Below are 22,260 nucleotides of genomic sequence, written 5' to 3' on the forward strand. Positions count from 1 at the left end.
TGTGAGCCCCACGTGGGACAACCTGATTCCCCTGTGTCTACCCCAGCGCTTAGAACAGTGCTCGGCACATAGTAAGCGCTTAACAAATACCAACATTATTATTATTATTATTATTATGTGCCAAGCACTGTTCTAAACGCTGGAGGGGGGGGGGGGGAATACACTGCTTCTCTTGGTGAAGAACCCACCAACACAGAAGTAGACTGACGTCCTTTTTTAATCCACCCGATCTCAGAGCTTTCATGAGTCTTGCGTTTTCAAGCCTGCCCACTGAACAGGCTATAATGTTGTGTCCACTCCCCGAGGAGCAGGCCAAGGCATTAAGGGTTAAAATTTAATTCATTCAATAGTATTTATTGAGCGCTTACTATGTGCAGAGCACATAAGCGCTTGGAATGAACAAGTCGGCAACAGAGAGACAGTCCCTGCCATTTGACGGGCTTAAATGCCAATGTTCTAAGAGGGGCTGAGTTACACCTTGGGCAGGGTGGATGGGGTTGTGGGGGAGTGGCTGAGCTGCAATTGTATAGACACCCAGAATGGGAAGCTATGTTCACTAGTACCAGTGCTTAGGACAGTGCTTGGCACATAGTAAGTGCTTAACAAGTACCATTATTATTAGAGCCTGGCCCAAGCCCCAACAGGGCCTAGAGGTTCACAGGGATTGCCCCCATTCTCAAGGCAATGCCAAGGCTGCTGGACTCCCCAGAAAGCCCAGGCCCCTCGGTCTCACCCCTGGGGGGGACACCCATGGAAACCCATCAGGGCTGAGCCTAGATGACTTCAGGGACACACCCAGACCTGGGGCCGGCCACCCTCCAGCACAGCATCAAGTTTTGCTTCCTTTACGAGCCTGTTTTCAATCTAATTCTCTTTGTCACTATTCCTAAATCCCCTTGGGGTTCCAAATAGGTAAACCGAGGGCAAAAAGGGGTGGAGGGGTTTGTGGAAAATCATGTACTTTGGGGCTAGGACCCAGACATCCCAGTTCCCAGGTTCTAGCAGGTACCTTTAGACCACACAACAGCATATGGGCCAAAAATTTATTAACTGAAGCGGAAAAAAATCAGAAACACTCAAAGTAGCCAGGCATTATGCACCCAGTGGTTAATCCTCTCATTTCTTCATAGCTTCTGCAGTGCTCTTCCACTGAATTAACTGCACGTGGATTTCTACTGTTAAGGGCTCAGGTTGGGGGTCATCCATTTCGGTCTCAAGGTACTCTCTGATTTTCCCTTTTCCTGGGCGTGGAAAAAAAGAAGACAGTCAATCTTGTGAAGTAAAAATTAATTATTCTCAATCTGCAGAATTACCCCAAAATGTCTTTTAAACATTCATTCATTCATTCATTCATTCAATAGTATTCATTGAGCGCTTACTATGTGCAGGGCACTGTACTAAGCACCACTTTCTGGACTCACATATTAACCCATTTTAATCAATTGTATTTGCTGAGCATGCTTAGTGTGTATAAAGTGCTATACTAAGCGGCTGAGAGAGGACAATACAATAGAGTTGGTAGACGTGATCCCCGCCTACAAGGAGCTTAAGATCTAATGAGAGAGACATTAAAATAAATTAGAGGCACATTTCCACCAAGAAGCCTTCCCTGACTAAGCCTTCCTCTCCTCTCCTCTTCTCCCTTCTGTATCACCCTGACTTGCTCCCTTCATTCTTCCTCCCTCCCAACCTCACAGCACATATGTATATATCTGTAATTTATTTATTTATTTAATTATGTATGCTAATGCCTGTCTCCCCCTATAGACTGTGAGTTTGTTGTGGGCAGGGAATGTGTCTGTTGTTTTACTCTCTCAGGCGCTCAGTACAGTGCTTTGCACACAGTAAGTGCTCAATAAATACAATTGAATGAAATTATAGATAGGGGAAATGGCAGCATTTAAAGCTTTGTACATAAATCCTGGGGTGGGGTGAGTATGAAAGTGCTTAAGGATGATGTGAGAAGGGGTCCTTCCCCTCTGCCTTCAAACATGCCCACGTCTCCCCCATCCTAAAAAAACCCGCTCTTGACCCCACTTCCCCCTCCAGTTATCGTCCTATCTCCCTACTACCCTTCCTTTCCAAAATCCTAGAACGAGTCGTCTACAATCGATGCCTAGAATTCTTTAACTCCCATTCTCTCCTAGACCCCCTCCAATCTGGCTTCCGTCCCCTCCACTCTACCGAGACTGCTCTCTCTAAGGTCACCCGTGACCTCCTTCTTGCCAAATCCGATGGCTCCTACTCCATTCTGATCCTCCTTGACCTCTCTGCTGCCTTTGACACTGTCGACCATCCCCTCCTCCTCCATACCTTATCTCACCTTGGCTTCACGGACTCTGTCCTCTCCCGGTTCTCCTCTTACCTCTCTGGCTGATCATTCTCGGTCTCCTTCGCTGGAGCCTCCTCCCCCTCCCATCCTTTAACTGTTGGAGTTCCTCAAGGGTCAGTTCTTGGCCCTCTTCTGTTCTCCATTTACACTCACTCCCTCGGTGAACTCATCCGCTCTCATGGCTTTGACTACCATCTCTACGCAGATGACACGCAGATCTACATCTCCGCCCCTGTCCTCTCCCCCTCCCTTCAGGCTCGCATCTCCTCCTGCCTCCGGGACGTCTCCACCTGGATGTCGGCCCGCCGCCTAAAACTCAACATGAGCAAGACTGAGCTCCTCATCTTCCCTCCCAAACCCGGTCCGCTCCCAGACTTCTCTATCACCGTGGATGGCACGACCATCCTTCCCGTCTCTCAGGCCCGCAATCTCGGTGTCATCCTTGACTCGTCCCTCTCGTTCACCCCACACATCCTATCCGTTACCGAGACCTGCCGGTTTCACCTCTACAATATCGCCAAGATCCACCCTTTCCTCTCCACCCAGACGGCTACCTTACTATTACGGGCTCTCGTTATATCCCGGCTAGACTACTGTGTCAGCCTTCTCTCTGACCTCCCTTCCTCCTCTCTCGCCCCGCTCCGGTCTATTCTTCACTCCGCTGCCCGGCTCATCTTCCTGCAGAAACGATCTGGGCATGTCACTCCCCTTCTTAAACAACTCCAGTGGTTGCCTATCGACCTCTGCTCCAAACAAAAACTCCTCACTCTAGGCTTCAAGGCTCTCCATCACCTTGCCCCTTCCTACCTCTCCTCCCTTCTCTCTTTCTACCGCCCACCCCGCACGCTCCGCTCCTCTGCCGCCCACCTCCTCACCGTCCCTCGGTCTCGCCTATCCTGCCGTCGACCCCTGGGTCACGTCCTCCCGCGGTCCTGGAACGCCCTCCCTCCTCACCTCCACCAAACTGATTCTCTTTCCCTCTTCAAAACCCTACTTAAAAATCACCTCCTCCAAGAGGCGTTCCCAGACTGAGCTCCTCGTCCCCCTCTACTCCCTCTGCCATCCCCCCTTTACCTCTCCGCAACTAAAGCCTCATTTTCCCCTTTTCCCTCTGCTCCTCCACCTCTCCCTTCCCATCCCCACAGCACTGTACTTGTCCGCTCAACTGTATATATTTTCGTTACCCTATTTATTTTGTTAATGAATTGTACATCGCCTTGATTCTTTTTAGTTGCCATTGTTTTTACGAGATGTTCTTCCCCTTGACGCTGTTTAGTGCCATTGTTCTTGTCTGTCCGTCTCCCCCGATTAGACTGTAAGCCCGTCAAACGGCAGGGACCGTCTCTATCTGTTGCCGACTTGTTCATCCCAAGCGCTTAGTACAGTGCTCTGCACATAGGAAGCGCTCAATAAATACTATTGAATGAATGAATCAAAAGTACTTCAGGGGCCCAGGACCCAAGTTATATATAGGCAATGCTGAAGGGAGGTCAAATTGGTGGGGAAATGAAGGGTTACACAAGGCCTCTTGGAGGAGATGTGACTTTAATAGGGCTTTGAAGATGGTGGATTGTTGGATATGATGTGGGAGGGAGTTCCAGGCCAGAAGGAGGATGTGGGCAAGGAGTCAGTTGTGAGACAGATCAGATTGTTACTGTAAGTTGGCATTAGAAGAGTTAAATGCATGGGTTGGGCGGTAAAAGATCAACGGGGTAAGGTAAGAGAGAGAGTGCCTTAAAGCCAGGGCAGGAGCTTCTGTTTGATGCAGCGTGACCTAGTGGAAAAAGAATGGGCCTGGGGGTCAGAGATCTGGGTTCTAATCCTGCCTTTGTCACTTGTGTGCTCTGTGACCTAGGGCAAGGCACTTAACTTCTCTGTGCCTCAGTTCCCTCATCTGCAAAATGGGGATTTAGTGCCCATCTGTCTCTCTACTTAGACTGTTAGCCCCATGTGGGTTCTGATTATCTATCTTATATCTACCCCAGCACTTAGTACTGTTCCTGGCACATAGGAAGTGCTTAGCAAATACTATTTTTTAAAAAAAGCTCACCCTGTGCTGAGAACTGTATTAGGTACTTGGGAGAGAAAAATACAGCAGGTGTTGGTAGACATGTTCCCTGCCCACAAGGTTACAGTCTAGAGGGGGAGACAGATATTGAAATGAATTTGTGATAAGGGAATGGGTGAGTAAGGATATGTTCATTCATTCATTCAATAGTATTTATTGAGCACTTACTATGTGCAGAGCACTGTACTAAGCACTCGGAATGTACAATTCAGCAACAGATAGAGACAATCCCTGCCCAATGACAGGCTCACAGTCTAAACGGGGGCAGAGACAGCAAAGCAAAACAGAACAAAACAAAAACAAGACAACATCATCAAAATAAATAGAATCAAGGGCACGTACACCTCACTAACAAAAGAAATAGGGTAATAATATATACAAATGAGCACAGTGCTGAGGGGAAAGGGGGGGCAGAGGGAAAAGGGGAGGCTCAGTCTGGGAAGGCCTCTTGGAGGAGGTGAGCTCTCAGTAGGGCTTTGAAGAGGGAAAGAGAGTTAGTTTGGCGGAGGTGAGGAAGGAGGGCATTCCAGGACAGCGGTAGGACGTTGGCCAGGGGTCGACGGCGGGACAGGCACGGTGAGGAGGTGAGTGGCAGAGGAGCGGAGCGTGCGGGGTGGGCAGTAGAAAGAGAGAAGGGAGGTGAGGTAAGAGGGGGCAAGATGATGGAGTGCTTTGAAGCCTAGAGTGAGGAGTTTTTGTTTCCTGTGAAAGTTGACAGGCAACCACTGGAGGTTTTTGAGGAGGGGAGTGACATGCCCAGGGTGTTTCTGTAGGAAAATGATCTGGGCAGCAGAATGAAGAAGCCTGGAGTGGGGAAAGACAGGAGAAAGGAAGATCCGAGAGGAGGCTGATACAATAATCCAGTCGGGATATTATGAGAGCTTGTGCTGTGGCAAATATCGAGTGTTTAGGGAGTACAGAACCCAGTCCAATGACGCAGAAAGAAAAGTGGATAGGGAAATGAGGGCTTAGTCAGGGAAAGCCTCTTGGAAGAGAGGTGATTTTAGTAGGGCTTGAATGTGGGGAGATATGTGGTCTTTTGGATATGAGGTGGGTGAGGTGAATTTCAGGCCAGAGGGAGGATGTAGGCAAAGGTTAGGTGAGTGAGAGAGACAAGATGGAGGTAGAGTGAGTAGAGAAGTGAAGTATAAGAGGTGGGTTTGTAATAGATCAGCAAGGTAAGGTAGGAAGGACCTAGCTTTATATTAAGTGCCTTGAGGGAAGGGACCATGTCTTCTTCCTTTACCTTACCTTATCCACCCTCTATCTAATTTACCTGCTCAATTTTTTGGATCTTGGGAACTCTTTAATAATGAGCTCTATGTTATTTTCTATGGAAAACTAATTCATTTAGCCCTTTAGCTTACCCGATTTTCATGGAACCAATTAAGAGCAGTAACTCAGGGTATCGGTACTAATTACTGATAAGGGCATTAGAGAAGGTTATAAATAATAAATAAGTTATTCACACAAGTGGATAAACCAAAAATGAATACATAAGTTTCATCTTTCTGTGATATATGACACTTTTCAGTGGACCTTGATATTTTGGCGACGATGCTAGGGAAATAGACGGGCAGGTAGGTGTTCAGCCCAGGTGTTTCGTAGGCTGTCTCTTCAATCTGCTGCATGGTACCCAGTAGGGAAGGCCTTTGTATAGAACTAGGCACGGTTATATCGGCCCATAGCCGAGTAATGTTTGCCCAAATAGGCCCCATCTGTAGAGTTCTGGGCCCAAACAGTAACGAGACTCTGCTTCTCCAGAACCTGGGTCCCCACCCTCAGAGCCCCCTGCTACTTGCAGTCAAAACCCCTATGTTCTCAGGGAAGGACAGAAAAGTATACCATGCTAACATGTCACCCATCCAAACACATCCCTTTGTTACTTCAAAGCAGCTAAAAGGGCCAAGGTTCTTAAACTCTCTTCTCCCATCCCCATTCTCTTCTCCCTGTCCTCCACCTGCCCTCCCTCCCCTCCCCCATAGTCTCCGACTGGGAAAGAGAGAGGAATGAGGCCTGCCCAGGAGACAAGGAAAGTCATCTGAAGGGCAAACCTCCTGACTTCCAGATCAAACCACCAATAAACCTTTAAGACAATGTCTCATGGTGGGTTGACAGGCCCAGTCTTTATTACCTCTAGCTGCTGCCTTCTGACCTGATTCATCTTTTTTCCCACTCTTCTTGTCCTTCTTTGTTTCCTGAAGAAGTGAACACAAAAGAATAATTTTGGTCTTCAATTGTGAGCCACCCTCCACTCCTGCCCCCAGGAGACCGGGACCATATCTAATTCCCACCTATGGATTTTCTCCCTGAGGTTAGTACAGTGCTTTGCACGCAGTAAATGCTCCATAAAGACCCCTTATTGATTGGCTGGGGCTGGAGGGAGCAGAGGAGAGAGCGGGCAATGAGAAATTTTGCCTGCTTACAACTCCAAGCTGCAGTCCTAAACCTCTTTGTAGGTCCCTACCTCCATTTTCCTGGTACTCGCCAGGGCCAGGAGGAACAGTGGTGGAGGGGAAGATGGGAGAAAGAGGAGAAGCCCTGCCCAAGTCACCTCACACTCTGTACCACCTAGGAGGGATCGGAAAGGAGCATCGATATTGGTGAGGCAGTGAGGCGATCGGATGGATAAAGGATGATGATGATTGGGGGTGGGGGAAGGTGGCCTTGCTTTTGACTTCTCTCATACTCCTGCTCTGCCTCCCCTCCCCGAACCTCCCCCCAGCCCCCAATTCAAGTTGGCCCCCTGCACTAAGGAGTCAGGTGTGCTGGGATTATCTTGATGTTGGGGTTTCCACGATGACAGGCCTCAGCCCAGGCTCCTGCCTGCCCCTGAAGCTAAGCCTGCGATTAAGGTGCCACTGAGGAGAGATGGGGGATTTGGCAAATTGGCAGGGTTTAGGAGAGGGGGTGCTAGGCTGTACCTTGATGGAAGCAGTCCCTGGTATAGGCATGGAGCGGAGGACCCCAAAGTTGCACACAGCAGACACTTGCGCCTCTCCAGACACCAGAGGCTCCAAACTGAGATGACCACTGCCCAGGACCCGCAGAAGGGGAGGATCCTGCTGCAAGTCTTGAGGGTTCTCCTTCCGCTTATGCTTGCCAACTTCTTTCCCACCCTGCTCAAGAAAAAGAGGAACAAAAGAGCAGGCCCCAAAGGGTAGAAGGAACTATGGTGGGCATGGGGGTGAGGGAGGGAGGAAGAGGAGATGAAGGAAGGGCAGGCTGGGGGCCTGGACTCAGGGGAAAGGAAAAAGAGTGAGAAACAAATGGCAGTGACTCTCTCCCTCCATTTTCAGCCAGGGAGTTCGATGGAGTCAGGTGGAACTCAGGATAAACTCATTCCAGTGTGTACCTTTGGCTTTTCCTTCTTCTTGCCCATTTCTTGGCTCTTCTTGTCCATATCTTGTTTCTTCTTGCCCATCTCTTGGTTCTTCTTACTCTTCTCTTGGTTCTTCTTTCCTTTTTTGCCAGGTGGGGAAGTCTCAGGTGGAGGGGGAAGAATTGGCCAAGAGAGAATCTAAAGGATACATACCCCATCCTAACTCAATACCCCTAAAAAGACCCCAGAATTTGGGGATTGGATAGGCCAGGGGAATCCCAGATGATTCCTGTGGGTTTCCGATTTCTCAAGAACCCCAAATCCCACCACGACTCTCCTCCATCCCACCCTTCACCAATCCCGGGAGAGAAGAATTGCTCAGGGCCCATTTGGATGCTAGCCCCTCTCATGCTCGACCCATCACCTTTTCCTCCACCACCGTCACCGTGGTCCCTGACAGTAGAAAGGTTTTCAGAGGCACAAGGTCTGTCAGGCAGTGCTGCATGCTGTAGTTACACTCAATCACGTCGGCCCAGGGCTTGTGGAGAGTGCTGAACAGAACCACACTGTGAACGTCAAAACACCAGGCACATCACCCTAGACCCTAGTGGCCTGGTGCCGCGGCTCCCAACTCGAGCAAAGGCGGCCCCGCCAAGCCCACTTCTAAAGAAGCAGCGTGGCGTAGTGGATAAAACACAGGCCTGGGAGTCAGAAGGACATGGGTTCTAATCCTGGCTCCACCACTTGTCTGCCGTGTGACCTTGGGCAAGTCACTTCACTTCTGTGAGCCTCAGTTCCCTCATCTGTAAAATGAGGCTTAAGACTGTGAGTCCTGTGTGGGACAGGGACTGTGTCCAACCGGATACAACACCCTCCCTCCTCTAATCCGACAACCACTCTTCCCCACTTCAAAGCCTTATTGAAGGCACATCTCCTCCAAGAGGCCTTCCCAGACTAAGCCCCACTTTTCCTCACCTCCCATTCTATTCTGCATTGCCTTGACTTGCTCCCTTTTTGCTTTCCCCTCCTCCCAGCCCCAAAGCACTTATGTATATATCTGGCATTTTATTTATTTGTATTGATGTCTGTCTCCCCACTTCTAGACTGTGAGCATGTTGTGGGCAGGGAATGACACTGTTTATTGTTGTATTATACTTTCCCAAGCACTTAGTACAGTGCTCTGCACACTGTAAGTGCTTAATAAATACGACTGAATTGAATGAATGAATGAACCGGATTATCTTATACGTACCCCAGCGCTTAGAGCAGTGCCTGGAACATAGTAAGTGCTTAACAAATACCGTATATTATTATTATATAAGGCAAAGGCCCTGCAGAGCTTTATGTCTTAGTCAAGATCGACCAGGCAGCTTAGTTGAGATAGAGTACCGTCTGTTAGAACTTCGTGATCTCCCCTGCTTTCCTTCCTGCCCCGACTGGAGAAAAGTGTTTTCAAGGAGGGGAACAAATATTTAAACCCAGTGCCTCTTCCCTGCCCCAAGCATGACTGGTATTTATTTGTAATGTCTGTCTTCCCCTCTAGACTCTAAGCTCGTTATGGGGCAGTGAATGTGTCTGTTTGTTATATTATACTTTCCCCAGGTGCTTAGTACGGTGTTCTCCACACAGTAAGCACTCAATAAATACAACTGACTGGCTGATTCTACCCTTGAAGTCACTTGGACTGTGAGCCCCATGAGGGTGAGGGACTGCATTCAACCTGATAAACTTGTATCTACCCCATTGCTTGATACATAGTAGTAAGCATTTGACAAATACCATTTTCTTTTTTAAAAAGTCATGTGGACATCAGCTAGGTGACTCCCAGGATTGTGGGACTAGAATCATGCCTAGTTCAAAGGACTAGGACTTAAAACTGACCTTGGAACTGGTAGAGTGGCTCTGTTTGGCCAGCCTGGCAGCACCCCTCTGGCACTGCCCATTAAGACTTGATTTCTGGTATTCCCAGAGGTTCAGGAGTAGGTCTAGGAGGAGGCTACGACAGTTGGCGGGCAGGGCAGAGACAACTCCGATCAGGTAACCGTCAGGATAGGGATAACTATTAATAATTCATCGGAGGAATCCAAGGCAACAGCTCAACTGTCAGCGGGAACCAGGCCAAAATGGCTCTTTCAGACCCCATCAACCCCTTCACATTGCTCTCGACTTGGATCCCATCCTCACCCTGGGGGTGGCGTCAGCCGGGCATCGGTAATGGGCAGCGGCGCTTCTAACTCTCTGGCCTCTTTATCATCCTCTGGTGGACCCTTGGAGATCAGAGAACCCTGGCTCCCAGAGGGTTGGATCACCTGTCCCAAAAGACACAGACATGCACACACACACACACACACACACACACATGTCAAAGGCAGCCTTTGCTTAGCACAATGTGGCCATCATGGCCTAGGGGATAGAGAACAGGCCTGGGAGTCAGAAGGAAAAGGATTCTAATCTCAGCTCCACCAACTGTCTGCTGTCTGACCTTGGGCAAGTCACTTCACTGTGCCTCGGTTCTCTCATCTGTAAAATGGGGATTGAGACTGTGAGCCCTATGTAGAACAGGGACTGTGTCCATGTCCAACCCGATTATCTTGTATCTACCCCAGCACTTAGAATAGTGCCTGGCACATAGTAAAAACTTAACAAATGCCATTATTAAACAGATCTTGGTTTAAGTGGCCCATCCTGTATCAACTGAACAGAAATGTCATTCAGGGTTTTTCCTAAAAGTTCTGGACATGGAGCCAACGAGGACCGCTTTCTTAAGTTTGCCTAACCAGCCCGTATCCTTAAGGGAGGGCAGAAGCCAAGAAAACTGACTTCTGGGCCTTGTATTCAGCCAGACCCTCCCAAAAGAGGAGATCCAAGCAATTAATCCCAGACAGCGGGAGCAGCATGGATAAGCTGCGTGGCTTAGTGGATAGAGCATGGACCTGGGAGTCAGAAGGACCTGGGATCTAACCCCAGCCCCAGCACGTGACTTGGGTAAGTCCCTTAACTTCTCTTGGCCTCAGTTACCTCATCTGTAAAAAATAGGGATTAAGTGTGTGAGCCCCATGTGGGACAGGGACTATGTCCAACCTGATTAACTTGTATCTCCTCTAGTGCTTAGAATGGTGTTTGGCACAAAGTAAGCACTTAACAAGTACCATTATTATTATAAACTGCAGCTCACGAAGCTTCCTGGGCACCAACAAACCACACCTCCTCCCTTTCTAGAGAAAGATCAGAATGGAGTTACAACCCTCCATCATATCCCTGGCACCCAAGAAGAGTCAGGGTCTTTACGGGGAAATCAGATCACAGTCCCATTCCCCCCTGCCACAGATCTGGAAAGGGACGCCCCACCCACCTCAGCTAGGACCCCGGTGATCTTGCTTCCTCCGCCGGCCTCCTCGTCTTCCATGAAGTCGTAGGTCACGTAGTAGCTGTAGGAGATAAAAGGGCCATCAGGCCCCGGCTCCGGGTCTTCAGCTGCAGAGTCCGGGACGCCCCCGACACGCCCTAGGGTCACCACCAGCTGCACCTCATCTTCCACGAGCGCTGAAATGCACAAGTGGATCTTGACCAGTGAGGAACTCGGCGATGCCGATTTCCTTTCCAGCCCCGGTGGATTGGATGGAGATGGATGGAGCCCGTTGTTGGGTAGGGATTGGTTCTGTTGCCGAATTGTACTTTCCAAGCCCTTAGTACAGTGCTCTGCACACAGTAAGCGCTCAATAAATACGATGGAACGTTCTCCTGCAGCTGCACATACCGGTCACGAGGGGGCGGTCTTAAACCACGTAAAGGGTACCCCACTAAGGGTACTACTTGTTAAGCGCCTATCAGGTTCCAGCCAGTACTGGACTAAGTGCCGAGGTAGAGACAGACAGGCTAATGACATTAGACATTGACATACTGAGTTCCTGGTCTGAGATGGAGAAAGAAGTCCCGTTAGCCTCATTTTACAAGTGAGGAAATTGAGACAAGCGCTTAGTACAGTGCTCTGCACACATTAAGTGCTTAATAAATATGACTGAATGAATGAGACACAGAGTGGATACCCAGCAGGCTAGTGGCAGAGCTGGGATTAGGGCCCAGGTCTCCCAACTCCCAATCCCATGATCTTTCCATTAGGTCACACTACCGGTCTAAAGGCGAAGAGGAGCAGGGTGGCCTAGTGGGCAGATTTATGGGTCTGGGAGTCAGAGGACCTGGGTTCTAATGGCAACTTTGTCACTTCTCTGCTTGTGATCTTAGGCAAGTCAATTTCTCTGTGTGTCAGTTTCCCCATCTGTTAAATGGGGATTCACTGCCTGTTACTGTTTCTACTCAGACTGTGAGTCCTATGTGGGACAGAGACTGTGTCCAACCCAATTAACTTGAATCTACTTCAGAACTGCATACAGTAAGCACTGAGTAAACACCATTGATTAATTTAGTACAGTACTTGGTACATATTAAGGTCTTAACACCATAATTATACCAATAATAATTATAAAGAGCCCTTCTTGCCCCCTTCTCCTTTCTAAAACTAAGATTTTGATTTGAGATATTGCCCCACTCCAAAGGAAGGGGATCCTCCACCTGTGAACTTAACCTGAACACAGGGACCAAAGGCCTGGGACACCATGTGCAACTTGAGCAGGGTCTGAGCCAGGTGGACAAGCTAACTCTAGGATATGGGCTGAGCCTCTGAGCGCCTAGGGGGCAGGATGGACAGGGAGGAGAAGGATGTCAGTCTCCCCTCTTCCTGACCTTCCCAGCAGGCTCACCTCGTTTGTGACTTAGCCCCCAAAACTGGTGCCTCTCATCGGGCGAGACAGTGATGTCATCCAGGACACAGAGGTGGGAGAGGCTGTCGATGGTGAAGCCCCGATAACTGGGGACGAGGGCCAAGGGGTTCCCCTGCAGCACCAGCAGGCGCAGTTTTCTCAGGGGACAAAGGCCGGAAACTACATTCTGCAGCTCCGTCAGATCATTGAAGCCCAGATCCAGGGAGACCAGGTTGGGCCTGGAAGGGAAGAACTTGGGTCAGTTAGCCTGGATGGGAGGAAGAAGGGAAGCAGTTCTTCTGTCAGTTATCCGCTCTCCTCCATTACTGCTCGGCCGGTGATTTGTCCAATCATTACCCTTGCTCCTCGGCATTCTCCGTTTCTTGTGGATGAGCCAGAAAGAACTGGGCCTGGGGAGAACTGGAAAGGGAAGGAAGAAAGAGGGAGTGGGCAGATAGAGAGGGGAGGGAAAAGCTGGGGTGGGAGGATAGGGGAATACCAGGAGAGGAGAGGAAGATGCCTTATTTCCGCCATGCCATTCATACCAGAGTGGCCCAAAACCAAGTGGAAAATAAGGGCCTTCCGTGAACCCCTCGGTCCGGTGTGGCCACTGGAAGTCAAGCGGCTCCCCGGGATTGTCCAGCCTGCTCTGAAAGCCCCAAGAGCAGTGAGGGGCCGAAGCACATACTCCACTGCCCAAAGGCTAATCGGTGCTTGGCTCCTGGGAAAGGGCAAGGGGATATTGGAGGGTCTGGAGCTGGAGAAGGTAGAGATGGAAACAGTGATCAGGGCTTGGGCCTGGAGAACACAGGCGGCTAGGTTCCCAGGCTCTGGGCTGGTTTCTTGGGGAGCTCCAAGCCAAGAGGAGCTCTGGGGCTGACAAGAGAGAGCATCAGGCCATGTTCAGGTAGAAATACTTTGTCTTGGGGTGAAGAAAAGTCTAGGAAATATACAGCACCAGTTCAACATTTCTCACTGAAAAACAACAACAAGACAGACATCCTCCTCTCTCTGGCACTGAATTGCTCAGTGTTCAGGTGCGGAATGTCAGCAGCTGAGGAGGCGGGAATGTAGCTCCACCCATGCAGCTCCCCCATCCTTCCCTGTTCTGATCTTTCCCCTTTCCACCTTCCCAGTTTGCTCGATACCCAGGTCCCCTGGACAGCACCCTCATCCTGGAGCTATAAGGTGGAGCCTCCGTTATCCTTCTGATCATCTCATTCAGGCTAGTGAGGCAGAAGGGAGTTTTCTGCTGCTGACCTGGCCAGGTTGGTCTCCCTGATGGAAAAGAGACTTTCAGGGAAAGTCATCCAGAGTGACCTTTGACTTCTACCAGATGACAAACCTGATGATAACCAGAAAGGGCAAGGAGGAAGAAGAGGTGGATTTTCCAGTGACTCCCACAAGATGGGCCAACCTTCCAGCTCTGAGTCTTACTCTTCAGCTTTGGAAAGTACAAGAGCAAGAAAAAGCACAGGGGAACACTCATCTTGTAATCACTCATCTGGGCAATGTCTCCGATTCTGATCGCCAACAGTAACAATCTACTGATGAAACTACTTCTTTCTAACTCTCTAAATCAGGCTTTGACTTTCAGAACCCAGAAGGCCATGAGAAAGGGAGTTTGGTGGGCTGATCATGCACTTCCACAGGATACACTCTTAAAAAAGAATGGCAAGAAAATTGTACAACTTCCCCAGGTTCCAATTTTCCAGTCTCAAAATGCTGAGAAAGGGTAGCTCTCAATATCCTTATGTTTCATTATTCAAGGGTGGTCTAGGAATAATTCTAGGAATAATTCTAGACTCTAATGCCTCTACTAGTGCCCAGGAGAGGGAGTGAACCAATTACTGACAGATCTGCTTAGGTATTTAAAGGTACATAAAGGGACATGAAGGTTAGGGATGATATGTGGTTTTCCCAGACCCTTGCTTTATCCCACCAACTCCTTTAGCTCAGTGTATCTTAACTGAACTTCATCTTCCGTCCCAAATCCTTTCCTCTGCTTACCTTTCCCATCAACTTCCTTATCTCCAAAACCCACAACCTTAGCATCATGGGATGGTATTTGTTAAGCATTATGTGCCAGACACTGCACTAAACAATGGGGAAGATACAAAATAATTAGGTTGAATATTCCCCCTGTTGCACATGGAGCTCACAGCCCAAGTCGGAAGGAGGAGGATTCAATCCCCATTTTACGGATGAAGTAACTGAGGGACAGAAAAATTAAGTGACTTAGAACCCAGGTCCTCTGACTCCTAGGCCCACACTTTTTCCCCTAGGCCACGCTTCTTCCAATTCTTGACTCCTCACTTTTTTTTTAATGGTATTTGTTAAGTGCTTTCTATGTGCCAAGCACTATAGTAACTGCTGGAGTAGATACAAGCTAATCAACGTGGACACAGTCTATGTCCCACGTGGAGCTCACAGTCTTAATCCCCATTTTACAGATGAGGTAACAGGCACAGATAAATCACTACTTGCCCAAGGTCACAGAGCAGACAGGTGACAGAGCCAGGTTAGAGCCCAGATCCTTCTGACTCCCAGGCCCGTGTTCTATCCAATAGGCCATATTGCTTTTCAACTCAACTTCAACTCCTGTTGGTTTTTCCTCCACAACATTTCTCGGATCCAGCGCTTCCTCTCTATCCAAACAGCCACCACCCTAACCCTGCCTACAATTTATTTAGATACTGAACCTCCATGGGGCCAGTAACTGAGTCTAGTTCCCACCTGTATATTCTTTCCCAGTGCTTAGTACAGTGCTCTGCACATGGTAAGTGCTTAAAAAAATGCTTTTGCTCCTATTACTACTTCTCCCCTCTCCAGTCTACACTTCACTCTGCACCCCAGGTTATCCTCTCAAAATATCGTCTGGCAAATGTCTCTCCCTCCTCAAAAATCTTTAATGGTTACACATTCTTCTCTGCAGCCAACAGGAACTCTTGACTTGGCTTTAAGTCATTCCACTGGATCTCTCCATCTTACCATCTACTCTCTTCTACTACTTCACCCCAGCTCACACATTCTGGTCCTCTTCCACTCACCTTTTCTCTAATCTCCTGCCTCTGACTCCCACCTTACATCCTTTCTTCTGCTTGGAACTCTCCCCCAAGCTCTTCCGCTCTCCAAAGACCTGCTGAAATCCCACTGAAGAGTGCTCCCTCCCATGCCCTGATTAATAAACTTTATAGTTTTCCTCTCCCATGTCCATCAGTCCAAAGACAAAGGGAAAAGGGTTACAGTTGGATATAGTATTAGTGCAGAGTGCATTATAAAAAAAGACTTTAATGTTGTTTAATAAAACAAAGGTGATTTTAGCAACCTTGTGCAAAAAGCCAACAGTTGGCTGGAGACAGCAGATCTTTCACAGTCAGAGGTCCCACAAGTTTGAAGTCAGAAGCTAATCATGAATCAAAAAATTATCTATTACAGGACTAGGGCCCACCTACCCCAACCTCAAAACCTGAACTCTTTTCCTTTTGTCACCATCCATAATTCCCAAATTACCATGACCTAGTGAAAAGAGCATAGGCCTGGGCTCTAAATCTGGTTCTGCCACTTGCCTGCTTTGTGATATCGGGCAAGTCACTTCACTTCTCTGTGCCTCAGTTCCCTCATCTGTTAAATGGAGATTAAGACTGTGAGTCCTATGTGGGACAGGGATAATCTGGACTGATTATCTTGTATCTACTCCAAAGTTTAGTACAGCGCCAGGCACAGAAAAAGCACTAAACAAATACCATTAAAAAACACAAAAAACTGTTCTCCTTACCCCTTAGTCAGTGTCTGATCTGATTGTATTTTATCTACCTCAGCACTTAAATACCATTATTATTATCATTATTCTTTTTATTACCAGAAGTTGGCTGAGAAATATATTGCTTCCAAGGAGCCAAATAACCTGTTGCTTCCGAGACCCAAATGCTGGAGATTGGGCGGTGGGTGGGAGCACAGGCCTTCTGTATCAGTGATCTCATTGCCATACAGTTCCAGCACCTGAAATAGAAAAGGGACTCAGAACTGGGAGGAGAGAAAATAAAATGCAGGAGCTGGCTCGGGGGACTCTGGATTGGGCTCCGGATTGGTTAGGAGTCAGTGGTACTCACAGACTTTGAGGAAGTTTCACAGAGCTCAGATCCTACAAGAAGCTTGTACCTACCCCAGTGCTTAGTTCGGTGCTTGGCGCATAGTAAGCGCTTAACAAATACCATTTAAAAAAAGGTCTTCAAAGGCAAATGCTGTTGGAGAGCAGGCTACAGACTCATTTTGGGGACCCAGGACAGAGTCTCAATAACTATCTGACAGGATTTGATGCCTGTGTGCACTCCAGGGGCTCCTTTACCTTGAGAGTCTGGGGCAGATTCTCCGCATTGACTTTTCTGATTCTATTGGCGGTCAGTATCAACTCTTCAAGGTTGGAAAACTTTAACAGGTTTGAGTCAATTTCTTTCACCTGGAAGAGATAGGATGGTAAAAGACAAGGCCTGACCTGAGCTAGTAGAAGAAGATTAAGGTCTCATCCCAGTCTCATGATCCACTTGGTTGTTTTTTATGGTTGGTTATGAATTGCATGGCCTTAGACAACAAGAAACATTTCAGAGGCCCATAAATGAAGTGTTGGTTAGCATCTACCCAAAGACATCAAAATGAAACCCCATATGGGGAGGAGACCTTCCAAAGTTGTTTGCCTGCTCCCACATTTTATGATCCTTTCCCTGGATGAATTCCACAAAGATAAAGACAAAGATAAGCTCTTCTCTCTGAGCAAGCAGTATCTTTCCAGATATAGATCAGGAATCAATAGGAATAATCGTTCACAACAAGAGAGCTTGCTATCCGGAAACAGAAAAGCGAATCCTAAGGTGTCACAGAGATCGTTGCTGGCAGTTTTTTCTGCTGTGTAGCCAGCATGGTCAGCACAATAGAAAATAGGAATTCAGGTTGCAGAAAATAATTCATAACCATATTTGGCTGGCCAATTTCTTCACCCCTTTTAAGCCATATGATTCCATTAACAATTTATGATCCACCTTGGATCCCCTCATCCATCAATTGAATTTATCAAGCCCCTATTGTATGTAGAGTCCCGTACAAGGCACTCAGGAAGTATTTGTAATAGAATTAGGAGTCCCAATCCCTGTCCACAGGGAGTTGATAGTCTCTTCCACCCCTTTACTTACCCCCTTATCAACCACTCTGAGGCACTTGAAGTAGGAGAAGAAGAAGGTGTCCCGGAGGACATGGGGGTTCCTGATGGCGAGCTCTCTCAGGTAGTGATCCTCTGCACTGGAATCTTCGGGCAGGACCCAGGGGGAATGTGGGCTGTGCGCCAGCTCCACCAGGGCCTCCAGGCTTTCCTCCCCGGGGTCCAGGTTCTCCTCCTCCTTTGATGACCCTGCCCTCCAGGGTTTCCTCTTCTTTGACATAAAGCGGGATTTGTTCTGCAGTGCAACAGGGGTGGAGCAGGTGTCATTTGCCCTGCCTGCCCACTGAACCAGGGTCAAATGCATGAGGGAAGCTGGAAGGAGACGTTGGCAGGAGGTAGTCTACGAAACCGGATTCCTGGATTCTAATCCCTGGTTGGGTCCTGACTCTGTGTGGCCCGAGCAAGTCATTTCCCTGAAAGATGCTTCACTTTCCTCAACTATCAGATGGGAATAATCAACCAATCAATGGTATTTGCTGAGCACTTACTGTGTGTAGAGCACTGTACTAAATGCTTGGGAGAGTATGATACAACAGAGATGGTAGACACATTCCCCACCCACCAGGGGCTTACAATAATTATAAATGAATTATTTGTCTTGGGGGAAACATGACTTTAATAAGACTTTTAAAATGGGGTTTGTGGTGATGAGACAGAGGAGATTGAGGTACAGTGAGAAGGTTAGAAGGTTGGTGTTAGAAGAGCAAAGTGTGTAGGTTGGTTCATAGTAGGAAATCAGTGAGGTAAGATAGGTGAGGATGAGTTAATTGAGTGTTTTAAAGCCAATGGTAAGGTGTTTCTGTTTTATATGGAGCTGGATAGGCAATCATTAGAGGTTTTTGAGGAGAGGGGAGATGTGAACTGAATGTTTTCTTAGAAAAATGATCCAGGCAGGAGAGTGAAGTACTGGAGTGGGGAGAGACAGGAGGCAGGGAAGTCAGAAGGTAACTGATTCATTAGTCAAGGCAGAATATAAATGCTTGGATTGGCATAGTAGCAGTTTGGATGGAGAGGAAAGTGTGGATTTTAGCCATGTTGTGAAGGTAGAACCAACAGGATTTGGCGACAGACTAAATATTCGGGTTGAATGACAGGGATGAGTCAAGGATAATGCCAAGGTTATTAGCTTATGAGACAGGGAGGATAGTGTTGTTGCCTACAGTGATAGGAAAGATGGGAAGGATAGGGTTTGGATGGGAAGGTGAGGAGTTCTGCTTTGGACATGTTAAAAGTTTGAGGTGCTGATGCAACATCCTTGTAGAGATATCTTGAAGGCAGGAGGAAATTCGGGACCGCAGAGGAGATCAGGGATGGAGATGTAGATTTAGGAAACATCTGCATAGAGATGGTAGTTGAAGCCATGGGAGCAAAGAGTTCTCAAAGGGAGTGGGAGTAGATGGAGAATGGAAAGGGACTCAGAACTGAGTCTTGAGGTAGAGGGTGGGAGGCAGAGGAGGAGCCTGTGAAAGAGACTGAGAAGGAGTGGTCAGAGAGATAGGAGGAGAAGCAGAGAAGTTAAGTGTCGGGCCCAAGGTCACAGAGCAGACATGTGGCAGAGCTGGGATTGGAACCCAGGTCCTTCTGACGTCCAGGCCCATGCTCTCATCACTAGGTCTCACTCTGCACCATATCTCTCCTGGGCTCCCTCCAATCTGGCTTCCACCCACTCCACTCCACTGAAACCACCCTCTTAAAGGTCACCAATGACCTCCTTCTTGCAAATCCAATGGCTCCTACTCCATCTTAATCCTCCTCAACCTCTCAGCTGCCTTCAACCCTGTGGAACATCCCCTTCTCCTCAACATGTTATCCAATATTGGCTTCATTGACTCTATCCTCTCATCTCTCTGGCTGTTCATTCTCAGTCTCCTTTGTGGGCTCCTCCTCCTCCTCACATCCTCTAACTGTGGGGGGGTCCCTCAAGGGTCAGGTCTTGGTCCCCTTCAATTCTCCATCTACACTCACTCCCTCGGTGAACTCATTCACTCCCATGCCTTCAACTACCATCTCTATGCGGATGATATCCAAATCTATATCTCTTCCCCTATTCTCTCTCCCTCCCTCCAGGCTCGCATCTCCTCCTGCCATCAGGACATCTCTACTTGGATGTACTCCTGCCACCTAAAACTCAACCTGCCCAAGACTGAGCTCCTTATGTTCCCTCCCAAACCCTGTCCTCTTCCTGACTTTCCTATAACTGTGAAAGTCACAACCATCCTTCCCGTCTCACAAGCCCGCAACCTTGGTGTCATCCTTGTTGCCGACTTGTACATTCCAAGCGCTTAGTCCAGTGCTCTGCACATAGTAAGCGCTCAATAAATACTATTGAATGAATCCTTGACTGCTCACTCACTCCCTCCACATATCCAATCTGCCTGCTGATCTCACCTTTGTAACATCGCCAAGATCTGCCCTTTCCTCTCCATTCAAACCTCCATCACATTAGTACAATCCCTCATCCTATCCCGACTGAATTACACATCAGTCTCCTTTCTGGCCTCCCAATCTCCTGTCTCTCCCCACTTCAGTCCATACTTCACTCTGCTGCCCGGATTAACTTTCTACAGAAACGTTCTGGGCACGTCACCCCCCCTCCTTAAAAATCTCCAGTGGTTGCCTGTCAACCTCTGTATCAAACAAAAACTCCTCACTACTGGCTTCAAAGCTCTCTCCATCACCTTGCTTCTCCTTACCTCACCTCCCTCCTCTGCTTCTCCATCCGAGCCCGCACACTCCGCTCTCTGGTGCTAACCTTCTCACTCTGCCTCATTCTCGCCTATCCCGGCGACCCCTGGCCCATGTCCTACCTCTGGCCTGGAACGCACTCCCTCCTCAAATCCACCAATCACACTCCCCCCTTTCAAAGCCCCACTGAAGGCTCACCTCCTCCAGGAGGCCTTCCCAGACTAAGCCCCCCTTTTCCTCAACTCCCCCTCCCGTCACCCTGACTCTCTCCCTTTACCCCCCTCTCCCTGCCCCACGACAGGTGTACATATTTATAATTATATTGATTTATATTGATGCCTGTTTACTTGTATTAATGTCTGTCTCCCTCCTTCTAGATTGTAAACCCGATGTGGGCAGGGATTATCTCTCTTTATTGCTGAATTGCACTTTCCAAGCCCCTCGAACTGTGTGCTCTGCACACAGTAGGCGCTCAATAAATGGGCAGGGACTGTCTCTATCTGTTACCGATTTGTACATTCCAAGCGCTTAGTACAGTGCTCTGCACATAGTAAGCGCTCAATAAATACTATTGAATGAATAAATACCACTTAATGAATGAATGCTTCCCTGCCTGCCCGGCTTCTGTCTGAAGGAAGACACCCTCAGGAAGCCCCAGTCTTCCCTGCCTCTTGCTGTTGCCCCCAAGAAGCTTCAGGCCCTGGGCCCGAGAGGATGGCAAGCAGGGTGAGGCCCGGCCTAGGGGTGGGAAGGGTTGGGCCCTTCCGGGGTTTTCGGGCACGCTGACCCCCTTGGAGCCAAGCTGGCACCTCTGGCCTCTCACTCGGGGTGGGGAGCGGCCTCCTAAGCCGTTGGCACCCTTACCCAGCTGCCCGTACCGCAAGGAAACTGGCGCAGACACAGCTGGTGCAGGTGATCCTGGAAGGCGGCGCTCACCGTCCCCATCCCGGGGGAGGGAAAGGGGCCTCTTCGCGCCGCCAGAGGGCGCTAGGCGTGGGTGTGCATGCCGAGGGAGGGGAGGGACGGGGCGGGTCTGCGTGCGCATGCGCGGAGGGGCCCGGGAGGGGACGGTTGCTAGGGAAGCGATGACTGGTTGTCAGGCAACTGCTCAGGGCGCAGGGGAAGGCGACTTTTTCAATAAAGTAATAATAATGTTGGTATTTGTTAAGCGCTTACTATGTGCAGAACACTGTTCTAAGCCCTGGGGTAGATACAGGGTAATCAGGTTGTCCCACGTGAGGCTCACAGTCTTAATCCCCATTTTACAGATGTCACTGAGGCCCAGAGAATAATAAAGTTGGTATTTGTTAAGCGCTTACTATGTGCAGAGCACTGTTCTCAGAGCTGGGGTTGATTCAGGGTAATCACGTTGTCCTACATGAGGCTCACAGTCTTCATCCCCATTTTACAGATGAGGGAACTGAGGCCCAGAGAAGTGAAGTGACTTGCCCACAGTCACACAGCTGACAAATGGCAGAGTCAGGATTCAAACCCATGAACTTTGGCTCCCAAGCTCGTGCTCTTTCCACTGAGCCACACTGCTTCTCTAAGTGAAGTGACTTGCCCACACACAGCTGATGAGTGGCAGAGCTGGAATTTGAACCCATGACCTCTGACTCCCAAGCCCATGCTCTTTCCACTGAGCCACGCTGCTTCTCTATAATTGACCAGGACCTGAGGGGCAAGAGGGTGGGGAAATGCGAGGGGTCAAGAAGGGAGTTAAACATCTGGCAATGGGTGTGGGAGTCAATATGAATGGAGAAATAATGTTGCTGGGAGGAGGAGGCAGAAAAGTCCTACCTGTGTTGCATCTTGGGAAAAATGGGGTAGCAGATGACTTCTCTCTGGCCCCAACAACTGCTGGTGGAGTCCAAAGAGTAATAA

The 22,260-nt window shown here is 48.8% G+C and overlaps 1 protein-coding gene across 5 annotated transcripts; it reads right to left on the reverse strand.

Moving 5' to 3' along the window:
* Nucleotides 1–1,029: 1,029 nt before the first annotated feature.
* On the reverse strand, nucleotides 1,030–21,416 carry LRRC43 (leucine rich repeat containing 43). 5 transcript variants are annotated; one of them, XM_007666887.3, is made up of 12 exons: nucleotides 21,241–21,416; nucleotides 17,666–17,926; nucleotides 16,828–16,938; nucleotides 16,342–16,481; nucleotides 12,480–12,718; nucleotides 11,075–11,265; nucleotides 9,907–10,031; nucleotides 8,147–8,273; nucleotides 7,756–7,920; nucleotides 7,325–7,519; nucleotides 6,535–6,598; nucleotides 1,030–1,241 (listed from the first exon to the last, which is right to left on the reverse strand). In XM_007666887.3, the coding sequence occupies exons 1-12, from the start codon at nucleotides 21,319–21,321 to the stop codon at nucleotides 1,117–1,119; spliced, it is 1,824 nt and encodes a 607-aa protein (XP_007665077.2). In that variant the 5' UTR covers nucleotides 21,322–21,416; the 3' UTR covers nucleotides 1,030–1,116. The 5 variants fall into 5 exon arrangements, with proteins under 5 accessions (XP_007665077.2, XP_007665078.2, XP_039766366.1 ...); XM_007666888.3 differs by having other exon boundaries at nucleotides 7,756–7,862; nucleotides 8,147–8,288; nucleotides 21,241–21,415; XM_039910432.1 differs by having other exon boundaries at nucleotides 7,756–7,884; nucleotides 8,147–8,288; nucleotides 21,241–21,415.
* Between the last annotated feature and the right edge of the window lie 844 nt (nucleotides 21,417–22,260).

The sequence above is a fragment of the Ornithorhynchus anatinus genome, chromosome 2 (assembly GCF_004115215.2).
Source record: "Ornithorhynchus anatinus isolate Pmale09 chromosome 2, mOrnAna1.pri.v4, whole genome shotgun sequence".
In the NCBI taxonomy this organism is placed as follows: domain Eukaryota; kingdom Metazoa; phylum Chordata; class Mammalia; order Monotremata; family Ornithorhynchidae; genus Ornithorhynchus; species Ornithorhynchus anatinus.

What these genes read in the sequence shown, in the direction of transcription:
- LRRC43 (XM_007666886.3), bottom strand. Translation starts at nt 21,321, where the DNA reads ATGGGGACGGTGAGCGCCGCCTTCCAGGATCACCTGCACCAGCTGTGT. An exon ending in CTTGCGGTACGGGCAGCTGG is followed by an intron (nt 17,927 to 21,240) that starts GTAAGGGTGCCA and finishes GTTGCACTGCAG; the next exon opens with AACAAATCCCGCTTTATGTC. An exon ending in TCAGAGTGGTTGATAAGGGG is followed by an intron (nt 16,939 to 17,665) that starts GTAAGTAAAGGG and finishes TATCTCTTCCAG; the next exon opens with GTGAAAGAAATTGACTCAAA.